The sequence below is a fragment of the Amblyraja radiata genome, chromosome 6, assembly GCF_010909765.2.
Source record: "Amblyraja radiata isolate CabotCenter1 chromosome 6, sAmbRad1.1.pri, whole genome shotgun sequence".
NCBI classification, from domain to species: domain Eukaryota; kingdom Metazoa; phylum Chordata; class Chondrichthyes; order Rajiformes; family Rajidae; genus Amblyraja; species Amblyraja radiata.
In genome coordinates this window covers 55,715,718-55,739,502 of record NC_045961.1, presented here as the reverse complement: position 1 = coordinate 55,739,502, position 23,785 = coordinate 55,715,718, and the positions used below count along the sequence as shown (strand labels likewise).

Below are 23,785 nucleotides of genomic sequence, written 5' to 3'. Positions count from 1 at the left end.
CCTGAAGAGCATTTTGTATCCGTTTTGATTTTCATCTTGCAAATTCAGAAACATTAATCAAATCTGTCACTTAGGTGGGTCATGAGAAAATGTGTCATACTGAGTATTTTGAGAACCTTGCATCAAATTTTTGTTAACCTAACTCCTCAAATCTCATGCAGAAAAGATTTATGAGGACATTGCCATCACTTGACAGCCTAAGCTATAGGGAGAGGTTGAGCAGGCTAGTTCCTTGGAGCACAGGAGGATGAAGGATGATCTTGTAGAGATGTATAAGATCATAAGGGGATGAGGGGGAATAGATAGAGCACATTTTACCCAGAATAGGGGAATAGATAGAGCACATTTTACCCAGAATAGGGGAATATCTATATTACTAAAAGTCTGTTCTTGACCGGTTTTGGCCATCTGTGCTTCGATTTCCGAGAGAACGCCGCCACCTACGGCCGTCATTTTTGGCCACCTTGCTCAGAGCCCCCCTCCGCTGCATGTATGCCAAGGATTTTTCCCGTCGATTAAAAATGACAGAGATATTAATGTTTTTACAAAATTCCCGATTCTCTCTGCTGCCCCCGCTGGCGGCAGGGGGGAGGGACTATAAAACCAGGAAGTGGTGTGCCTCAATCAGTGTCTGCAAGCTGGAGGAAGGCAGAGGGTCACGTTTCTCTGAGCTGTGAATAACACTGAACACATGTTTTTTCAAATGTAAGTGCCCTTAGTGGTTCTAAAATGCTTGCAGAATGTGTCTATTGGTTCTAAAGCTTGCAAAAAAATGTCTATTGGTTCTAAAGCTTGCAAAAAAATGACTATTGGTTCTAAAGTTTGCAAAAAATGTCTATTGGTTCTAAAGCTTGCAAAAAATGTCTATTGGTTCTAAAGCTTGCAAAAAAAAGACTATTGGTTCTAAAGCTTTCAAAAAAGTCTATTGGTTCTAAAGCTTGCAAAAAAAATGTCTATTGGTTCTAAAATGGTTCATACTAGCGCTCCCTCCCCCCTCCTCCCTCCTTTGGGAGCTTTGGCTTGAAGTTGAAAGGCGCTACTTACTGCAAATGGTGGCTTGGTTGCTTTGGCTTGAAGTTGAAAGGCACTGCTTACTGCAAATGGTGGCTTGGTTGCTTTGGCTTGAAGTTGAAAGGCACTACTTACTGCAAATGGTGGCTTGGGTGTGGCTTGAAGTTGAAAGAAATCACTTACTGCAAATGGTAGCATGAAGTTGAAAGGCACTACTTACTGCAAATGGTGGCTTCGGTGTGGCTTGAAGTTGAAAGGCACTACTTACTGCAAATTGTGGCTTGAAGTTGAAAGGCACTACTTACTGCAAATGGTGGCATGAGTTGAAAGGCACTACTTACTGCAAATGGTGGCTTCGGTGTGGCTTGAAGTTGAAAGGCACTACTTACTGCAAATGGGGGGCATGGGCGCATTGGCTTGAAGTTGAAAGGCACTACTTACTGCAAATGGTGGCTTGGTTGCTTTGGCTTGAAGTTGAAAGGCAATATTACTGCAAATGGTGGCTTGGTTGATTTGGCTTGAAGTTGAAAGGCACTATTTACTGCAAATGGTGGCTTGGGTGAGGCATGGGTGTGGCTTGAAGTTGAAAGACACCACTTACTGCAAATGGTGGCATGAAGTTGAAAGGCACTACTTACTGCAAATGGTGGCTTGGGTGTGGCTTGAAGTTGAAAGATACCACTTACTGCAAATGGTGGCTTGGGAGCTTTGAAGTTGAAAGGCACTACTTACTGCAAATGATGGCTTGGGTGTGGCTTGAAGTTGAAAGACACCACTTACTGCAAATGGTGGCTTGGGAGCTTTGAAGTTGAAAGGCACTACTTACTGCAAATGATGGCTTGGGTGTGGCTTGAAGTTGAAAGGCACCCCTTACTGCAAATGGTGGCATGAAGTTGAAAGGCACTACTTACTGCAAATGGAGGCTTGGGAGCTTTGGCTTGAAGTTGAAAGGCACTATTATTGCGAATGGGGACGTGGGTGCATTGGCTTGAAGTTGAAAGGCACTACTTACTGCAAATGGTGGCATTAAGTTGAAAGGCACTACTTCCTGCAAATGGTAGCTTGGGTGTGGCTTGAAGTTGAAAGACACCACTTACTGCAAATGGTGGCATGAAGTTGAAAGGCACTACTTACTGCAAATGGTGGCTTGGGGGCTTTGAAGTTGAAAGGTACTACTTACTGCAAATGATGGCGGGTGTGGCTTGAAGTTGAAAGGCACTACTTACTGCAAATGCTGGCATGAAGTTGAAAGGCACTACTTACTGCAAATGGTGGCTTCGGTGTGGCTTGAAGTTGAAAGAAATCACTTGCTGCAAATGGTGGCATGAAGTTGAAAGGCACTACTTCCTGCAAATGATGGCTTGGGTGTGGCTTGAAGTTGAAAGGCACTACTTACTGCAAATTGTGGCTTGAAGTTGAAAGGCACTACTTACTGCAAATGGTGGTATGAAGTTGAAAGGCACTACTTACTGCAAATGGTGGCTTCGGTGTGGCTTGAAGTTGAAAGGCACTACTTACTGCAAATGGGGGGCGTGGGCGCATTGGCTTGAAGTTGAAAGGCACTACTTACTGCAAATGGTGGCTTGGTTGCTTTGGCTTGAAGTTGAAAGGCACTATTACTGCAAATGGTGGCTTGGTTGATTTGGCTTGAAGTTGAAAGGCACTATTTACTGCAAATGGTGGCTTGGGTGTGGCATGAAGTTGAAAGACACAACTTACTGCAAATGGTGGCATGAAGTTGAAAGGCACTACTTACTGCAAATGGTGGCATGAAGTTGAAAGGCACTACTTACTGCAAATGGTGGCTTGGGTGTGGCTTGAAGTTGAAAGACACCACTTACTGCAAATGGTGGCTTGGGAGCTTTGAAGTTGAAAGGCACTACTTACTGCAAATGATGGCTTGGGTGTGGCTTGAAGTTGAAAGACACCACTTACTGCAAATGGTGGCTTGGGAGCTTTGAAGTTGAAAGGCACTACTTCCTGCAAATGGTAGCTTGGGTGTGGCTTGAAGTTGAAAGACACCACTTACTGCAAATGGTGGCATGAAGTTGAAAGGCACTACTTACTGCAAATGGTGGCTTGGGAGCTTTGGCTTGAAGTTAAAATGCATTACTTACTGCAAATGGGGGTGTGGGTGCATTGGCTTGAAGTTGAAAGGCACTTCTTACTGCAAATTGTGGCTTGAAGTTGAAAGGCACTACTTACTGCAAATGGTGGCTTGGGTGCTTTGGCTTTAAGTTGAAAGCACTACTTATGGCAAATGGTGGTTTGGGAGCTTTCGCTTGAAGTTGAAAGACACTACTTACTTGCAAATGGTGGCTTGGGTGTGGCTTGAAGTTGAAAGACACCACTTACTGCAAATGGTGGCTTGGGAGCGTTGAAGTTGAAAGGCACTACTTACTGCAAATGATGGCTTGGGTATGGCTTGAAGTTGAAAGACACCACTTACTGCAAATGATGGCTTGGGTGTGGCTTGAAGTTGAAAGACACCACTTACTGCAAATGGTGGCATGAAGTTGAAAGGCACTACTCACTGCAAATGGTGCCTTGGGAGCTTTGACTTGAAGTTGAAAGGCACTACTTACTGCAAATGGTGGCTTGGGAGCTTTGGCTTGAAGTTGAAAGGCACTATTACTGCGAATGGTAGCTTGGGTGTGGCTTGAAGTTGAAAGACACCACTTACTGCAAATGGTGGCATGAAGTTGCACTACTTACTGCAAATGGTGGCTTGGGTGCTTTGGCTTGAAGTTAAAAGGCACTACTGTAAATGCACTTACATCCTGTTTCCACTGTATATTGATTTTAGATAAAACGTTACCACTTACGGCTGTGATTTTTGGCAATCTTACTCAGTCCCCCTCCGCTGATCAGGTGCAGAGAATTCTTCCCATTAATGAAAAATAAAAGTGTTATTAGTTTTTTTTTAAATGTTGAGAATCTCTCCTATCAATCACTCCATGAAAGCCACACCTTTTCCGGTGGGGGGGGGGAGGGGTTATAAAACCCGGAAATGTGGGTGTGGCTCAGTCTATGCAAGATGGAGGAGGGAGAGGTCACGACTCGCTGTCTTTAGTGGCTTTGCACCCTACTTCAAATGGTATGAAACTGCACTTGAATTTGGTGGTCTTGTACCCTGCTAGAAGTGGTAAGAAACTGCACTTGAATTTGGTGGCCTTATACCCTGCTTGAAATAGAATTTCAAGGATTAGCCGTGAGTCAAGTACCAGCCCACCAGCCGTGAGGGAGTTGCCAGCACAACAGGCTTGATTGACTGAGACGCCACCCCAAGAATCCATTTGGCGCACAATTTGCATACTAGCCCTCTGGAAACCAGTCCCTTCAGCCCACAACACCCATACTAGCGCCCCCCCCCCCCCCCCCCTAATTGGATGACCAGCCCTCCTGTGTGATGCTGGGACCCAACGGGTCCCACTTAGTCTAGTAGAATATAGAACCAGAGGTTTAAGGTGAGGTCTACTAGACTAAGTGGGACCCATTGGGTCCCTGTCACACTGGAGGCCTGGTCCCCCAACGCAACCCATTCCCCAACGCAATATTCCACCACTCACCCATAGCCCCCAACTGCGCAGACGCGGCACATTTCCCCTCATCCCCGAGCACTCCCTCCCTCTCCTCTTGATGTGTGAGAGGGGAGGAGGGAAGTGGGGTGTGTGGCGGGGTGGGAGGGGAAGAGGGGTGTATGTGGACGGGGAGGTGTAGGGGGGGAGAGGGTGGTGTGGGGGGTGGAGGATGTGGGGGAGGGGGATGTGTGGCGGGGGGGGTGTATGTGGGCGGGTGATGTGTGGGGGGGGGGGGAGGAAGAATGTGAGGGGTTGTAGCTGTGGCGGCGGGGGGGTTTTGTTGTAGGGAGGGTTGTTGTGGGGGGGTGTGGGGGCGGGGTTGTGGGGACTGGGCGGTTGTGGGGGGGGTGGAGGTTGTGGGGGTCGGGGGGTGATTGTGTGGGGAGGGGGTTGTGGGGGCAGGGAGGAGGTTGTGGGGTTGTGGGGACAGCAAGGGGTGTGGGTGGCGGGGTGTGGGAGGGGTGTGTGTGTGTGTGTGTGTGGGGGAGGGGGGATTGTGGGGACGGGAGGCTTGTGGGGGTGGGGGGCAGTGGGCGGCCTCCCTCCCCTAAACCCCCTTCCCCCCTCCACTCCACCCCTCCCCACCCTCCCACTCCCCCTCCCTTCCCCCCTCTCTCCCTCTCTCTCCTCCCATCTCTCTCACCCCTCCTCCCCCACCCTCCCCCCCCCCTCACGCACCCTCCCTCTCTTCCTCCCCTCCTCCCCCTCTCCCTCTGTCTCTGGCCCTTCTGTCTTTGCCCCTTTCTCTCTGTCTCTCCCCATTCTCTCTCTGCCCTCCCTCTCTACCCTCCCCCCTCCCTCTCTAGACGCGCCTGCGAGTTGGGGGCTATGCGTCAGTGGATAGGGCGGTTATGGGGTAAAAGGAGCAAATTAATAATATTAATATATCAAGGGGGGTAGTTAGCGTGTGTGCGGGGGGGTAGTTAGTGTGTGCAACGCCGCATGCCGCCCACCCCCAGCCTTCCCCCCCCCCCTCCCCCGCAACCACACGTTGGGGGAACAGACCCAACGGGTCTGCACTTGGTCTAACATTTAAAGACATCTGGACAGGTACATGGATAGGAAAGATTTAGTGGGATATGGGCCAAACGTAGACAGGTGGGACCAGTGTAGATGGGGCATATTGGTCGCCATGGGCGAGTTGGGCTGAAAGGCCTGTTTCCATGCTGTATGACTCTAACTCTGTGACTCCTTTTCTTGTAATTACTCTGAACTTTGAGCAGGCACATTTCAAGGAAGATCATAACGTTACTGAAGAAATCTAAATGATGCTGTATAAATGTCACAGTATATCAGAAATTAATAAAACATATACAAAAGTGATAAAAGGAAACTATTGTTTATTTACAAAGAAGCATATGAATTCCTAAATGAAAAAAAAGTTCAAATTCCTAGAGGTGACATGTCAAAAACACTGGTAAAAATTTAAATCAAAATGATTCTGCAGGCAAAGCTTAATTCTAATATTGGTCATAAATATTTATTGTTTCAGAATCTTAACCAGCACAATTGTAGTACGTGCTATTAAAATAAAACATCTCAATATATAATACAGAGATCTGAGAGATAACATTTTTTGCCCTCAGCTGTTCTAGAATATTTTGGGAATACAGAGGGATGTGTCATACAAAATATATTTAATTCAACCATAAGTATTCAAACTATTAAACTAATGTGCTGCATACCCATGTCATTTGGGCAAATACGTTTTACATTTCCACTTTCAAAAGCCAACTGCACCTTTCGCCACCAGAGGGCATCAGAAAACAAATATTCAAAGTTAAAAACCCAAAATTCATATTTTTGTGTTATTTTTTAACCAAACTGTCTAACCACGTATTGTTTTCTTTTTTATCCACAGCACTATCCTTTTTTCCTTTTTTTAGTATGAAAACAAAAGTGCATTTCTGCCCTATATTGCAATTGATTTGATGAAATGGCAACACTAAGCACATCAATCACCAAAGCCAATGAATAATCAGATATTATAATGCAATTATAATAAATGTTCTCAATCACATATGCAAATGCAGTAAGTTGCAAGTTAACCACAGAAACAAGTTTAAATTACATTGAAAGAAAACAAAAGGCACAAAGTGCTGGAATAACTCAGGTCTGATGAAGGGTCTTGACCCGAAACGTCACCTATTCCTTTTCTCCAGAGATGCTGCCTGACCCGCTGAGTTACTCAAGCATTTTGTGTCTATCTTCGGTGTAAACCAGCATCTGCAGTTTCTTCATACATTTTGTCTCCATCTATCCCATGGCCAGTTTTGTCCCGCCCCCTACCTCTCTTCCAGCTTTCTCTCCCCTGTTACAATCAGTCTGAAGAAGGGTCCTGACCCGTAACATTGCTTTTCCATATTCTACAGAGATGCACCCTGACCGGATGAGTTACTCCAGCACCGTGTGGCTTTTTCCGTAAATCAGCATCAGCAGTTCCTTGTGATTACATTGAAATTACATTGGACATCTTGAATTACTGAAGTAAGGCAGCAACTCTACTGCTATGTCACAGTGCCACCCTGAAGATTGTCTGCATCAATTTGCCAAGCAAGCACCTCGAATCAGTACTATTCCTGTTCTCCAGAGGTGCTGCAGGAACTTCGGAGTTACTCACGTTTAGCTCAAGATTCCAACATCTGCAGCCTCTTGTATCTCGTTATCAACTGATCACTGTACAGATATCATGGGTTTTCAACTTAAGTTTTTCCACAGCCTAACCAGTATACCTTGAAGGGATTGCTGGAGGCCACTCACAAATAAGGTTATTGTCCTTTCGTTGAGCAGGAAGACAACTGGAGTACTGTGGTCCAGTTTTACATTAGTTCAGCTTAACTATAATGTTAAGTACCATAACAGCCTCGCAAGCCACCACTACTAGAATCGTTTCATCACTTTAATTCATTTTTCATGCCTTCTGGAAGTGAATTACTATTTGACAATTTTAGCAGCAAATAGCTCCCACTGTAACATAAAGATTAATTGAACACACTTCATTTTTTTCGTACATATTCATGGGAGAAACAAATAGTCGATCAAAATAATATTCACAAAGATTAATCCATTGCTTTAAGCTCCCCAGTAAGGCAAGTATTTGTCTCTTTAAATGATTCCTAACTTTTGGTTGAAAGATAACAACTTACATAATGTAGATTCTCGCAATAGTGAAATTTCAGAATGATTTTGAAACTGAACAAATCATACCAGCTTAAAAATATCAGCTAAAAAAGAACAGAACAGAGAGCAAGTTTTGCATCCTTCTTCACTGAACCAATATTCCTCCAACCCTTCCTCCTCATCAATCACTAATATTTGCAAACTGCCTTTGAAAATATAATGTTTAAGAAAGAACTGCAGATGCTGGAAAAATCGAAGGTAGACAAAAATGCTGGAGAAACTCAGCGGGTGAGTAGCATCTATAGAGCGAAGGAATAGGCGACGTTTCGGGTCGAGACCCTTCTTCAGACTGATGTGAGGGGGGTGGGGGCCTGGGAAAAAGAAAGGAAGAGGCGGAGACAGTAGGCTGTGGGAGAGCTGGGTAGGGGAGGGGCAGGAGGGAGAAAGCAAGGACTACCTGAAATTGGAGGTCAATGTTCATACCGCTGGGGTGTAAACTACCCAAGTGAAATATGAGGTGCTGCTCCTCCAATTTGCGGTGGGACTCACTCTGGCCATGGAGGAGGCCCAGGACAGAATGATCGGATTCGGAATGGGAGGGGGAGTGGAAGTGCTGAGCCACCGGGAGATCAGGTTGGTTATTGTTCACAGCTGACTGGCACATTGCATGGCATTGCAATAGCCGCTAGGGGCGCCGCATGATGGCAGCCTCTGCCTACAGTCTGTCTGTTTTTCTATATTTTTTTTAGTTTGTTCAAAAGTACGTTTTGGAGGACTCTTTTTGTATTTCCATGTGGGGGAGGGGGGTAGGGTAAGGGGGAAACCGCTCTCAGTCACTTGATGGCGAGGATATGACTATTCTCCAAGTCGCATCTTCACCAACCTTCCTCGCGGCCTACCAACTGGATTGGCGCGGCCTTTCCTGCCAGACCAAAGCTTCAGCAGTGGTGCAGCACTGGATTCACCATGAAGCAGGCGATGCCTTACCTGGATCGCCGTTTGATGCTCCGGAGTGTTGGGCCTGCTGCTTCAACATCGTGGAGCTGTGGTTTGCAGAGCTTCCAGCGCGGGCGGCGCTGACCAACATCGCGGAGTCCTGGGATCCCTTTGCCGAGGGCCGCCAGCGTGAATATCCGCCCAGCTCGGCCTGTGGACTTCAGGAGCTGCTGTCTCCGGTAGGAAGTGGCCGATTCGGAAGTCCAAGCCGCTGAGAATGTTCTCCCATTCCGACGTCGGAGTTCCATCATCTGGCGAGCGGGCCTGAACATAGGGCCGTGGTGGCGACAGCGAGGGGTTCGGGAGCCCCCCGACCACGGGTGAACAACAGAGGAGGATGACTGAACTTTGCTGCCTTCCCACACAGTGGGAAACTTTGATTCCGCTGTGTGGGGATGTCTATGTTAAAGACTATCGTGTTCTGTGCTCTTTTCTTATTCGCATGGCTGTATGGTGACCACAAATTTCACTGTACCAATTGGTACATGTGACAATAAATGTCTGTCTTGTTGGCAACTGCGCCAGGCCCATCCTTCGCAACACCGGGGACAGGTAGAACCTCAGCAGGTAGTGACACTTGGTGCCCACGTGCCTTGGCTCTACGCTCCGCCGAATGCAGCCACACACGATGGTGGCCATCAGGGTGAGGGCAACATTGGGCACGCTTTTACCCCCATTGTCAGCCGACTTGTGCATTGTGGCTCATCGTACCTGGTCCATCCTCGAACCCCAGATGAACTGAAAGACGGCCCGGTGATCCCTGTGGCGTAGGAGAGAGGGACAGGCCACACTTGCACCAAGTACAGCAGCCCCAAGAGCACCTCATACCTAATGACCAAATGTTTCCCCGTTATGGAGAGGGAGCGCTGCTTCCACAGCTCCAGTTTCTTCCCCACCTGGGCTATCCGCTCCTGCCAATTCTTGTCACATGCCTCAGCCCCCCCGAACCAGATCCCCAGCACCTTCAAGAAGTCAGGCTTGATGGTGAAGGGGATGGAAGATCAGTCAAGCCAGTTGCCCAAGAGCATGGGCTCGCTCTTCCTGTGGTTCACCCTGGCTCCCGTTGCCGATTCAAACTGGTCACAGATGCTAATCAATCTGCAGACCGACCCTGGATCCGAGCAGAAGACGGCGACATTGTCCATGTACAGGGAGGTTTTGACTTGAGTCCCCCCACTGCCTGGCAATGTCACTCCTTTTATGCTCGCGTCCTTCCTGATGGACTCGGCAAAAAGTTCAATACAACGGACGAACAAGACAGGGGAGAGAGGGCAACCCTGCCTGACTCCAGACCTGACGGGGAAGTTGTCTGATTCCCACCCATTGATTTGGACTGCACTACAGATATCGGTGTAGAGCAGTTGGATCCAATTTCTGATTCCCTCCCCAAAGCCCATTTTGGAGAGCACGTCCCTCATGTATGTGTGTGATATCCTGTCGAAGGCCTTCTCCTGATTCAAGCTGACTAGGCAGGCATCCTCCCATCTGTCCTGCTCGTAGGCAATGGTATCTCTCAGCAGCGCCAGGCTGTCTGAGATTTTCCTGCCGGGTACAGCACAGGTTTGGTCCGGGTGGATCGCCCGTCCCAGAGCAGGCTTGACCCGGTTGGCGATGGCCTTAGACAGGATCTTATAATCAACATTCAACAATGTGATGGGTCTCCAATTCCTTATATCATTCATCTCCCCCTTCTGCGTGATGAGATTAGGGTGATGCTGCCCTTCCTCATGGAGTCTGACATGCTGCCGGCTAGAAGCCTGTCAATAGACAATAGACAATAGGTGCAGGAGTAGGCCATTCGGCCCTTCGAGCCAGCACCGCCATTCAATGTGATCATGGCTGATTATCCCCAATCAGTATCCCGTTCCTGCCTTCTCCTCAAATCCCCTGACTCCGCTATCTTTAAGAGCCATATCTAGCTCTCTTGAAAGTATCCAGAAAACCGGCCTCCACCGCCCTCTGAGGCAGAGAATTCCATAGACTCACAAAACAAAAAGTGTTTCCTCGTCTCCGTTCTAAATGGCTTATCAAGTCAAGTCAAGTTAAGTTTATTCGTCACATACACATACGAGATGTGCAGTGAAATGAAAAGTGGCAATGCTCGCAGACTTTGTGCAAAAAGACAAACAGACAAACAACCAAACAAACTATAAACACAATCATAAACACACACATATTCTTTTACATATTAAATATTGGAAGGAAAAACGTTCAGTAAAGTTAGTCCCTCTGGTGAGATTTACAGTCCGAATGGCCTCTGGGAAGAAACTCCTTCTCAACCTCTCCGTTCTCACCGTATGGCAACGGAGGCGTTTGCCTGACCATAGCAGCTGGAACAGTCCGTTGCAGGGGTGGAAGGGGTCTCCCATTATTTTGTTGGCTCTGGAGTTGCACCTCCTGATGTATAGTTCCTGCAGGGGGGCGAGTGAAGTTCCCATAGTGCGTTCGGCCGAACGCACTACTCTCTGCAGAGCCTTCTTGTCCTGGGCAGAGCAATTCCCAAACCAGATGGTAATATTTCCAGACAAGATGCTTTCCACAGCCGCTGCGTAGAAGCACTGGAGGATCCTCGGAGACACTCTGAATTTCCTCAATTGCCTGAGGTGGTAAAGGCGCTGCCTTGCCTTACTCACGAGTGCTGCGGCGTGTGATGTCCATGTCATATCCTCAGATCCTCAGAGACCCCTTATTCTTAAACTGTGACCCCTGGTTCTGGACTCCCCCAACATCGGGAACATGTTTCCTGCCTCTAGCGTGTCCAAACCCTAAAGGGCCTGCCCCAATTGGCTGTCTTTCGCGCACCATTTACGCGACCTGCTAGCGCGTGGGTAGCGCGGGGACGGGCGCATGGAGTGGTGTGGAGGAGTGTGGAGTGGCGTGGAGGAGTGTGGACTTCGTCCTGCATGAAATCTTCGCACGCCACCAGCCTGTTGCGTAACTGACGGCCAATGTGGGACAGGCCCAAGACCCTGGCGTGACGCAATGTCTCACCTCCACCAGCAGCAGAAGCAGGCAAACGATCGTCGAACTCAGCCTGGGGCTCACAGCTGTTGTGGATCAGGATCCACCCCCACTCCTACTCCCAGAGCGGGGCCAAGAAGATTGAAGATAGACACAAAATTCAGGTGTAACTCAGCGGGACCGGCAGCATCTCTGGAGAGAAGGAATGGGTGACGTTTCGGGTCAAGACCCTTCTTTCAGACAGAAGAAGGGTCTCGACCCGAAACATCATCCATTCCTTCTCTCCAGAGATGCTGCCGGTCCCGCTGAGTTACTCCTGCATTTTGTGTCCATCTTCAAATGACGTCACGCGCCTCAGACGTGTGCGGGCGCATGATGACGGGCGCGACTCTCGCAGGACCATCGCGCGACCGTCACTACTGGCCTGTCGCGTAAGTGATGGCCCAAGTGGGATAGGCCCTTTAACAATCTTATATGTTTCAATAAGATCCCTTCTCATCCTTCTAAACTCCAGAGTGTACAAGCCCAGCCGCTCCATTCTCTCAGCATATGACAGAAACCTGTCATTGTACACTTCCAGCAGGTCCGGGCCCACCCAGTCCCACAGAGCCGAATACAACTCGGCCAGTAAGCCATCGCTTCCGATAGTTTTACTCGAGTCAAAGGAACAGATGGAGCCAGTCAGCTCCTCTAGGGTCAGTGGTTGGTCCAGGCTCTTCCGCTTGCTGTCCTCCAAGACCTCCGTGAGGCAGAAAGTTCTGGAAGGCGGTGCTGTCCGTGGCCTTTCTATTGTACAAATCCGCATAAAAGGATTGGCAGATCCTCAGCATGTCCGTCTGCAAGGATGTTACCAAGCCGTCCTCCTCCCTAAGGCTGTTCATCACAGAGCTCCCCCTCAGAAGTCAGTGAGTTCTGCATGGGTGCAGCAGGTAGCACCAATGCAGTCGTCAATGTAGCAGAGGTAGAATTCGGGGATAGGGCCAAGGTACACCTCGAACAAGCATTGTTCGACGTACTCTACAAAGATGCAGGCATAGTTGGGGCCCATGTGCGTGCCTGTAGCTACGCCTTGGATTTAGCGGAAATGGGAGGAGTCAAACGAAAAGTTGTTGAGAGTAAAGACCAGCTCCGCTAGGCCGAGGAGAGTATTAGTAGACGGGGATTGGTTGGTTCTGCGGTCGAGGAAGAAATGAAGGGCTTTAACACCCTCCTGGTGGGGGATGGAGGTGTAGAGTGACTGGACATCCATGGTGAAGATGAGGGAGTGGAGGCCTGGAAACCGAAGTCATGAAGGAGATGGAAGAGCGTGTGAGGTGTCTTGGACATAGGTAGAGAAGGATTTGACCAGGGGGGACAGGATGGAGTCGAGGTATGTGGAAATGAGTTCGGTGGTACAAGAACAAGCAGAAACAAAGGGTATGCCAGGACAGACAGGTTTGTGGATTTTGGGGAGAAGATAAAATCGGGCTGTGCGGGGCTGGGGAACTATAAGGTTGGAGGCTTGGGAGGGCAGGGAGCTGGAAGCGATGAAGCCAGTGATGGTGCTTGAGATAATGGCCTCGTCTGTGGGATCATGGTCCAAGGATAAGTAGGAGTTGGCGCCTGGCCTCAGACCGGTAGAGGTCAGCGCGCCAGACTACCACGGCACCTCCCTAGTCGGCAGGTTTGATCACCCAGTCGGGGTTGTATCAGAGTGAGCGAAGGGCTGTACGTTCATGGGGGGAGAGGTTAGAGTGAGAAAGGGGAGTGGAGAAGTTGAGGTGGTTGATGTCCTGCTGGCAGCTTAAAATGAAAATGTCTAAAGCAGGTAGATGACCGTGAGGGGGAGTCCAAGAGGAGGGGGTCCGTTGGAGACGGGAGAAGGGGTCATCACTGGGGGGTGAGGACTCCTTCCCATGGAAAAACTTTAGGATGCGGAGGCGACGGAAGAAGAGCTCCACATCGTGGTGGACACGGAACTCATTGAGGTGGGGACAGTGTGGAACAAAGGTGAGGCCTCTGCTGAAGACAGACCATTCGGTATCAGACAGGGGGAGGTCAGGGGGGATAATGAGCACACGGCAAGTGTGGGGGATGGGGCTGGAGGAAGGCAGGTGAGTGGACGGAGGCCGAAGCGATGTCTGATAGGGGTGTGGTGGGTGGTCAAGGAGGAGGGGGGTATGAGGACTATAGTGTGGATGGGGAGTAGCTGGGGTCACATGGTACAAGGGGGAAGGGGAAGACCCAGTGGAACCTCCACTAGGGTTCCCTGTGTGTGTTGGCGGGTGGGTGGGGTGGGGAGAGAGGGAGCACTAGGACCCAGTACAGTCAAACCCTTTGGTGCGAGGGTTTGCAGCATGGAGACTTCAAGCCCGATGCTGAGCCTAGGACTCAGGTAAGGTGACGACTGCGGCCCACTGGTGGGCGGTGGAGTGGCGAGGGCCGGTGTAGTCACTGGTGGAGGCCCGCGGGGAGTGGAGTCCGGGTCAGCCTCGACCCCCAGATGAACTGGAAGACGACTGTGGCGTAGGAAGGAGGGTTGGAAGTCCCAGTCAGCGGATGGCCGGGGAGGCGGCGAGGGTCAGCGGTTCCAGTGAGGGGGCAGTCGGCAGTCTACCTCCGCTACATTGACGACTGCATTGGTGCTAATTCCTGCACAACTCACTGACTTCATCCATTTCACCACTAACTTCCATTAGGCACTCAAATTCACCTGGACCATTTCCGATATCTCCCGACCGTTTCTTGACCTCACAATCTCCATCGCAGGTAACCGACTGCTGTCCGACAGCTGGACTACACTTCTTCCCACCATGCTTCCGGTAAGGACTCTATCCCCTACTCTCAATTCCTCCGTCTACGCCACATCTGCACCGAGGATGAGATGTTCCAAACTGGGGCATCGGAGATGTCCGCATTCTTTAGGGAACAGGGGTTCCCCTCTTTGACTATAGATGAGGCTCTCACCAGGGTCTCCTCTATATCCCGTAGCTCCGCTACCCATCCTCCCACTCGTAACAGGGACAGAGTCCCCCTTGCACCTCCTCCAACCTCATCGATTGCATCCGCAGTTCCAGATGTCAACTGCACTACATCGGTGAGACCAAGCGCAGGTTTGGCAATCGCTTCGCCCAACACCTCCGCTCAGTTTGCAATAACCAACCTGATCTCCCGGTGGCTCAGCACTTCAACTCCCCCTCCCATTCCAAATCCGACCTTTCTGTCCTGGGCCTCCTCCATGGCCAGAGTGAGTCCCACCGCAAATTGGAGGAGCAGCACCTCATATTTCACTTGGGTAGTTTACACCTCAGCGGTATGAACATTGACTCCTCCAATTTCAGGTAGTCCATGCTTTCTCCCTCCTTCCCCTCCCCTTCCCAGCTCTCCAACAGCTTACTGTCTCTGCCTCATCCTTTCTTTTTCTCGCTCCCCCCCACATCAGTCTGAAGAAAGATCTCGACCCGAAACGTAGCCTATTCCTTCGCTCCATTGATGCTGCCTCACCCGCTGAGTTTCTCCAGCATTTTTGTCTACCTTTGAAAATATAAAATTATTTTATGCTGTGCCAAGCTCCTAAAACTATTATGTGCTGATGGACATGAATCACTCCAACTTTATCTCTGCACAAAAATGTCTGTTTTCCAGATCTCACTAATTGAAACCAAATTGTTATTAGCACTGGTTAAAGGCAGACAATTGTTAAATCTGGTGGCACCCAAATCAAGTCAAACACAAGTACAATAGGTAGAGCAATGGGGAAGATACAAAATGCAGAATATAGTTCTCAGCATTGGAGCTCACCAATTGCAATGTCCATAGTGGGGTAGAGGTGAATCGGACAGTACCCTAGCTTATGGCAGGTACGTTCAAAAGTGTTCCTGAGTCTGGTTGAGCGTGCTTTCACGTTTCTGGAAGTCTAAATCGGTGTTTTTTCTCTTTATACAAGTGAATACTCTGCATATTGCTGCATGTGATCTGATGACAGGACTACTGCTTGAAACGAGTGCTAACCACTAAACTTGAGTTGATTATAAAATGCCAGAGATTACCCTCATAAATGAGCGCATCAATAAGTTGCATGTAATGACCTGAGCCAAGGCAGCAGAACAATATTCAGTTGTGCAGAACAGGCGACTAATGTGGAGTGCAGATTATGCCAGCCTTTGCACCCCAGCTTGGGTGGCACAGTAGCACAGATGGAAGAGTGGAACAAAAATCAAAGTGCTGGAGGAACTCGGTGGGTGAGGCAGCATCTGTGAAGGGAATGGATAGGCCAAGTTTTGGCTCTGCATCCATCAGAGGGGGGGAAGAAAGGTGGGGGCAAATTGCTGCTTCACTGCTCCAGTGATTGGATACAATTGCTGGTATCTGTGTAGAATGTGTACCTTCTCCTTGTGATCTTGTGGGTTATTTAAGATTCCTCCCACATCCCGTGGTAGATTAATTGGTCTTTGTAAATTGCTCGTAGATAAGTGTTAAAACCTGGGGGAATTAATGAAGTTGTGGGGAGAATAAAATGGGATTAGTGCAGGATTCGAGTAAATGGGTGCTTGACGGCGAGTGCCCAGAGGCCTGTTTTCAAAAAAAGAAATAAAGTGCTGGAGTAACTCAGCGAGTCAGGTAGCTTCACTGGAGGACATGGGTTGGCAATGTTTGAGGTCTGACCCTTTCTCAGACTATTTCCCCCAAATCCACAAGCAGGAGGACTGTACTGGCAGACACATTGTTTCTGCCTGCTCCTGCCCCAACAAACGCATCTCTATGGTGCCTTGATTCTATCTTACACCACCCCTCCCCAACCTATCTTGTACATTCCCTTCTGACCTATATCTGAAACACCTCACATGCTCTTCAACACTTTAATAACTTTCAATTCTTCAGGCCCATTACCTCATCTTTACCATAGACATCCAGTCCATTTACACCTTCAATCCCAACCAGGAAGGTCTCAAGGCCCTTTGGTTCTTTCTTAAATAGAGACCCAATCAGTTCCATCACCACAGGCCTGTTTCCAAGCTATATGTTTCTATTACTTGTGCAAGTGAGCCCACAGCTCACTTATTCCCTGTTACTGCGGTTATTGGATCAAGAAACACATTTTCTCCACACAACGTGACATCAAGGGCACTGCATGCCTTGTGATTTGTCAAAGATAAAGGCTAAGTTGGTGGCTGTTGTGCTGAAAGTTTAAACCAACCAATTAAATACACAGATCTGGAAAGTTTGCTCTGACCCCAAGGCCACACTTAGCACTTCGGCACTGGTAATAAAAAAGTTTTCACACAACTTTTTTAATTAATCACAATTGGTCAATATTATGAAGTGACAGATAATCACAAAATCCATTTTAACTGTAATGTATTTTTTTTAATTAACTTGAAATATAGAAATGGAAATTGCATCAGCAAAATAAAAGGAAGCTTAGAACACATACCTGTACTTGTTGGTGAGTTTATTTCCTGACGAATATTTCGATTTATCTGACTTCCACATCTTGCAATTTCACGTTGCGGTTCCAGTATGTCTCTGTATTTTGAGACCATGAGCACGGAGATAAAGTATACAACGGCCAAAGCCAGAAACTGAGCCTGTTTACTGTCATCCTATTAAAGACAAAATCAATACATTTCAATCAGGATGGGCAAAGACTTAAAGAAGCAAAACAGGAGGGAGCTATGGCAGATCACAGTTTTACATTAGACAGCTGGGGATTGGTGCGGCAGTTTTGCAGAAGCCAGAAGCTAACTTTAAAAGCAGCTAAGTTAAAAAAGCAAGGCAAGCTACAGTACTGGAATAGAGAGGTGAAAGTATTCAATAAGACAAGTTGTCATTAACCAATGCCCGAATATGAACATAAAGTAGAGGAATTTAAAGCATTACAATATATTTTCATAATTAAAGAGTTCTGATGGTAACCTGGACAGTATTAATTGAATCATAGGTCGACTTTGAGCAAGGATGGGTAATTGTCTATATTAACAAAAACACCACGATGGCAGTATGAGTTTAGATGGCATAAATGGTGTCAAAGACTTAAGTGCAGATGTAATATTTTATTGATCTGAGTATGTGCTCCTGACCATCATGTCTTGTCATATATACAGTTATAAGGACAGATAAAATCAAATTAAAAGGAGATTTTATTCTGAGGTTAAGGAATAGATTTAATGTTTTTGGTCAGGCTAGCCTCATAAAGCAACATGACATCACACATTAAAGATCGGGTTCGGGCATGGCCATTTTAGTCAGTAGGACATGGAATAACTATACTAATATTTTGCTTCAACATTCAGTAAAGGAGATATATCTCAAGATATGAGAAATGAAAAGAAATCCTCAGTGAAATAAAAATAATACTGGAAACATTAATTAAAACTCTCCAAAATTCAATGCATTCTTACATAATACCAGAGTACTTGTGAAATGATGTTATTTAGAATGTCCTGCAGAAAATGGAAAACTAAAATACTTTGTCACTATAAATGAAACATTTGCAAAGAGCAAAAATAATCAAATATATTATCGGAAACATTCCAAAGGTTTAAAATAAGTATACATTATGCTTTTCTCAAAAAGCTTATGGGATACTGCATTTATTCATAAAGTTGGTTGAATGGAAATATAATCAAATATTCCTGTAAGGTCTAATGTTCATAATCTAATCTTCGGTTTATGAACCATCTAGATAGCAACGAATAGAGTTATTGTTGTGAATCTGACCATCAACCAAAACGGTCAACTCTCCCTCGAAGCATTATGTCCAGCATTTACTGCTTTTATTTTTAGATCTGTATCTTTCACCAAGCAATTAATGTCACTGATTATAGTATGTATAACAAGGAAAATGGATTGCCACAGAGCAATTTTAATTAATTTTAAAATGTGACAGTTTTAATGGAAATCCAGAGGAACAGGCATGAACTTTGGGTAAAATTATAATTTTTACATTTCACTTTAAAAACTAGGAGGCCAAACATTAAATTATTTGCAGAAAATGCCTAATATTAATTAATCCAAAACATTAAATTTAGTAGTTTGGAGCAATAAAACATGAGCCTAAATATACATCAAAATAAATGTTCCTTTATCTGCAATCTTCTCTCTCCACATGCTAACAAATTTCTGAGTGACCACCAGGAGGAGCTAAATATGTTTGGAAGTCATGTTGTGCCTTAGAAAAGTAGAAATTGCAATTGCTTCCTTAAAGGTGTCTATTAATGATTAAAAATTAATGGTACATTACACACTTCCTGAAGTACAAAAGGAGAATATTTCACTCGTAATTAAGAATTTCTCAAGGATATTTTTGAAGTGACGCAATCAATACATTTATCTTTTATAAATCAATAATTTATCTATTATATGCTGACCAAGCTATTATGCATGTGTAGAATTTTATTTTTGCTTTCCCATTTCCCATCTAGTAAATAACTACAGTCCAAATACATTATTAGCAGGATCAAAACAGAATATATAACCGTTTTGCTCACTTGATTCCAGATATCAAACCAACAGAAATGCAGTGTTAAATATAAAGATTCAAGGTCAATCAAAATTAAATAAATCAGTGCACTAAATGGTTTAATAATCAAACCTGTTAGTAAACTTAAATGGCCAATAAAGGTTCACCATTTTTAAATTACTTGCAATATTATTTTCATCAATCACATTGCCATTGTTTCCAGTCAAGGCTATTTTTATATTCTAAGTAGTATAACAAAAATATTAAAATGTAACTGTTTCAAATCATCTAACTGCAAACCCAATGATCACAACAGTAAAATGTAAATAAATTACCACATCACGAAAGACAACAGCCCGTAAACGATTAATGTCCACGTCTTGCAGTAATCTGTCAGGGTCTTTAATTGGAGAATGGTTGCCAATGATATTTTCAACACCAGTCTGAAATAAGTTAACATTTTATTTTAAAACATTTGACAAATATTGTTTTCTCAGGAGAGAAACAAGAGACTGCAGAGGCAACTTTTAGTTTGAAGCAAATTGTCAGTCAGTTTGGGCAGTTACACAATGAATAGCTACTGAGATACTCATTAGAAACTAAAACACACTTGGACAGGTACATGGGTAGGAAAGGTTTAGAGGGATATGAGCTAAATGCTGGAAAATGGGACGAGCTTAGATGGAGCATGTTGGACAATTTGGGCCGAAGGGCTGTACGATTCTATGCGATAAAGTACTTAAGATGCACTGTAGAAAGCGTACTACAGGTGCACAACCTTTTATCCGAAGATCCAAATAACGAAAACCTCCGAATAGCGGCCATTTTTTTCGGTCCTTGAAGAAAGGTCCTTGAAAACGTTCACCGAGGGCGGCCCGCAGAGGTGACAGCGGAACCTCCGGTCGGTCCTCGAAGAAAGGGGAACTAAATCCCCATTCATAAAAGAGAAGGTGAGGGTATATTGCGCGGGAGGGTTAATAATTGACAATATGCTGCTGCCTGCCCGCTGAGTTAAAAAGTTCCCACGGTAGACTCACGATACACAGTGTTTCGTGATTCTTGCGTGGGAACTTTTTAACTCAGCGGGGCAGGCAGCAGCAGATTGTCGCTCGCTTCAGTATCACCCCACCTACACCCCTCTGCTTCCCGGCCATGTGTGTGACCCCTTCCCTCCCCTCTCCAGCTCCCCGCTCATTGCACCGGCGCGGGGGCTTTGCACTGTCTTCAAGTCGGCGATGCCAGCAGGACCAAAGATCTTATAGCTCCGCTATAGGATCTTTGAGCAGGACCGTGCCAGTCACCGGAGACGTCAGGACCAACGGGACACCGACCCCCCAGGCCCACCGCAAGCACAGAGATCCCAGAGACCCACAGCCAGCAGCAGCCCAGCCCAGCCCCGTTCCAACTCCAGAGGAAAACTGCAAACTGGCCGGAGACGTCAGGACCACCAGAAGCCGTTCCCCGAGCTACGCCCCCTCATCGGGACACCGACCCCCAGGCCCACTGCAAGCACGGAGATCCCAGAGACCCACAGCCAACAGCAGCCCAGCCCCGCTCCAACTACAGAGGAACCAGGGTTGCGGATGACGGGGCGCAGCTCGGGGCGTCGTAGGGGCCCATCGGGGAGCGGGTTCCTGTTGGTCCTGACGTCTCCGGCCACCTGCCATCCTCCGGGAACTGTACCGCCCTTGCAGGAGAGTGGGGTTGTTTGCAGTTGCAGAGGGCGGTACAGTTCACAGTCTCAGCTCCAGTCCAGGGGGGTGGCCGGAGACGTCAGGCCCAACGGGACACCGACCCCCAGGCCCACTGCAAGCACGGAGATCCCAGAGACCCACAGCCAGCAGCAACTCCAGCCCAGCCCCGCTCCAACTCCAGAGGAACACGTAGGGGCAGAAGCTGATGGTGTGCAAGGTACGTCTTGTTCTTGGGGTGGCGGATGAGGGGGCACAGCTCGGGCTGTGGGCAAACTGCCACTTGTCGCCGTAGCGGCCCATCGGGGAGCGGATTCCTCTGGAGTTGGAGGGGGAGGGGGGTATTGTGCTGTTTGATCGCCCCCTGCTATCCCAGGGTCAGGGAGACACAGCGACTTTTTAGACTGGTGGGCAATCACTTCCGAAGTTCTGCCCACACAGTCAGTACACCTCTCCTACACTGCATTTCATACAGACATTTATCCTGCTAGAAAAAACTACATTGAAGACGCAAACTCGCGACCGAGTAACTGCCGGGATCAAGGCGCAAACTCGCGACCTTGCGGATATGAGCCGAGCACTCTACCACTGAGCCAGCCATTAAAATCTACGCTAAAAAAATTCCATTCCGAAGACCGACAAATTCTGAATTACGAAAAGTGTCTGGTCCCAAGGCTTTCGGATAAAAGGTTGTGCACCTGTATTGGGTTGCACCACCGCTTGGTTTGGGAACAGCTCTGCAAAAACAGCAGGAAATTGCTGAAAGTTGTGGATGTTGCCCTGCATCCGAGTGCTGTCTGTGTGGAGTTGCACTTTCTCTCGGTGACCACGTGTACTTCTTCTAGGTGCACCAGTTTCCTACCACATCCTAAAGACTTATAGTTTTGTCTGTTAATTGGCCTCTATAAATTGCCCTTAGTGTATAGGGAGTGAATGTGGAAGTGGGATAACACAGAACTAGTGTGAATGGGTGATCGATGGTCGGCGTGGACTCGGTGGGCCAAAAAAAGAGAATTCCACATCCCTAAGTGTAAACATTGGGAGGATCACACAACATCTAAGAAAACCTATACCGACATGGCTAACACCATCTGCCTCATCAGTGGCAGTGTCTGTGTATACTACATAAGACTCATCGACCATCCCAAAACACATAGAGGTGGAGTGTAAGCAAGTTTCCTCAACCCCCGAGAGAAGCAGCTAACTCAGGGCAACATTGACATATTAATTCACACATTGTTATTTGTATAATCTAATGTCTGAATACCTAGAAATAAAACAGGATAATTTTAAACTGGAAGGGGAATGATTTAAAGTGTGCAGAATGTGTTGATCACACAATTTTAAATGTAACTAGACCAAGGGGGACCCGTTGGGTCCCGTCCCCTTAACGTGCAGTTACGGTGGGGGTGGGGCGGCCTGCGGCGTCACACACACACTAACCACACCCCCCCCCCCCAACACACACACAAACCACCCCCACACACACACTAACCACCCCCCTTGATATTATATGAATATTATTCATTCTTTCCTTTTACCCCATCCCCGCCCTATCTGCTCACCCATAGCCCACAACTCGCAGGTGCATCTAGAGTGGGAGAGGGAGGGGGGGGTAGAGAGAGAGGGGGCAGAGACACAGAGAGAAGGGCAGAAACACAGAGAGAGGGGCAGAGGGAAGAGGGGGGGGAACCGGGGGGAGAGGGGGTAGAGGGGGGAGAGGGTGGGGGAAAGGGGGGGGAAGAGGAAGGGGGGAGAGGAAGGGGGGAGAGGCTGGGGAGAGGCTGGGGAGGGGAGGGGGAGGAGTGGGGAGAGGAGTGGGGAGAGGAGGGGGGGAGAGGAGGAGGAGGAGGGGGGGAGAGGAGGAGTAGGGTGTGCAGGAGGGGGGAGAGGGGCAAGAGGAGGAAGGGAGTGAGGATTGGGGAGCGGGGCAAAGTTCTTTCAGATTAAATTTTTCAGGTAAGACGATTTCGGAGTCCACGGAATAAATCTCTACCGGAATATGTATTTTTCAATCCAGATGAAATATTAATAATTATGTTACCTTGGATCCTGTTACATTTTGAAGATTTTCGTGCACTTTATTGCTAGCCAGTGAGATTTTGGTCAACCTGTCCCTTTGTCTCTGTCGGCATTCCAGGCAATTTCTAACAGCAACACAGCAAACTGTAAGAGACAATCAGAGAAAGGCTATTGATCAATAGTTTTATTACCAAACTCGATTTTAAATCATAATTTTAAGATGTACAGAATTAAATACAGAAAAAAATAATACATTGTGCCATGCATAAATACAACCCAAGCTTCAACAGATTCCTTCTTGTTCCCCCTCTTCCTGCTGCCCCGGCACCTTCCACTCTTATCTCTCCCTCCAGCTTTATATTTTATTCCTTCTCTTCTCTCCTTATCTGACACCCATTTGTCTCCTTTTCACCTCCAGCCTTTGTCACTTATCTGCCAATCGCCCCATCACCTATATCCACCTATCACCTGCCAAGCTTTGTCCTACCCCCCCCCCCCCCCCCCCCCAACTCCCATCACTGTAGGATTCCAATTGAAGATGTCATCTGTCCATTCTCTCCATTTAAAGAGAAGGAACGGAAGTTCTGGGGATGCATGTTCCAGTCAGGGTGAAAGACAACAATAGCAATATTAAGTCAACTTGGATAGCAAAGATTATTGAAGGGTTGATCAGGGGAAAAATTGAATCATATGACCTAAATTGGCAACTACAATTAAGCAAGTCTCTTGAGGAATATAAAGGAGATGGAAGAGTTCTGAAGAAAGAAATTAGGAGAGCAACAAGAGGTCATGAAATATCCTTGAAGGATGCAAAGTACTGAAGTAATTCAGCAGGTCAGGCAGCATCTCTGGAGAACATGGATAGGTGACAAAGCTCAGTAATAGGTGCACAGACATAGGTAGACAGTAATAGGTAGGTAGGGATTAGGCATTAAATTGGAACACTGGTAGGCATTGAATTG

General features: G+C 47.3%; 1 protein-coding gene across 6 annotated transcripts in view; it reads right to left on the bottom strand.

Annotated features, from left to right (window-relative positions):
* The window catches only part of LOC116974451 (neurobeachin-like), a 395,937-nt gene that overhangs the window by 339,482 nt on the left and 32,670 nt on the right, over positions 1-23,785 (bottom strand). For all 6 annotated transcript variants that reach the window (XM_033022898.1, XM_033022900.1, XM_033022902.1 and 3 more), the window contains 3 exons: positions 22,846-22,967; positions 19,446-19,553; positions 17,083-17,251 (listed from right to left, as the gene is read on the bottom strand). In XM_033022898.1, the coding sequence (XP_032878789.1) occupies positions 17,083-17,251; positions 19,446-19,553; positions 22,846-22,967 (399 nt within the window). The remainder of the gene's footprint in view (positions 1-17,082; positions 17,252-19,445; positions 19,554-22,845; positions 22,968-23,785) is intronic.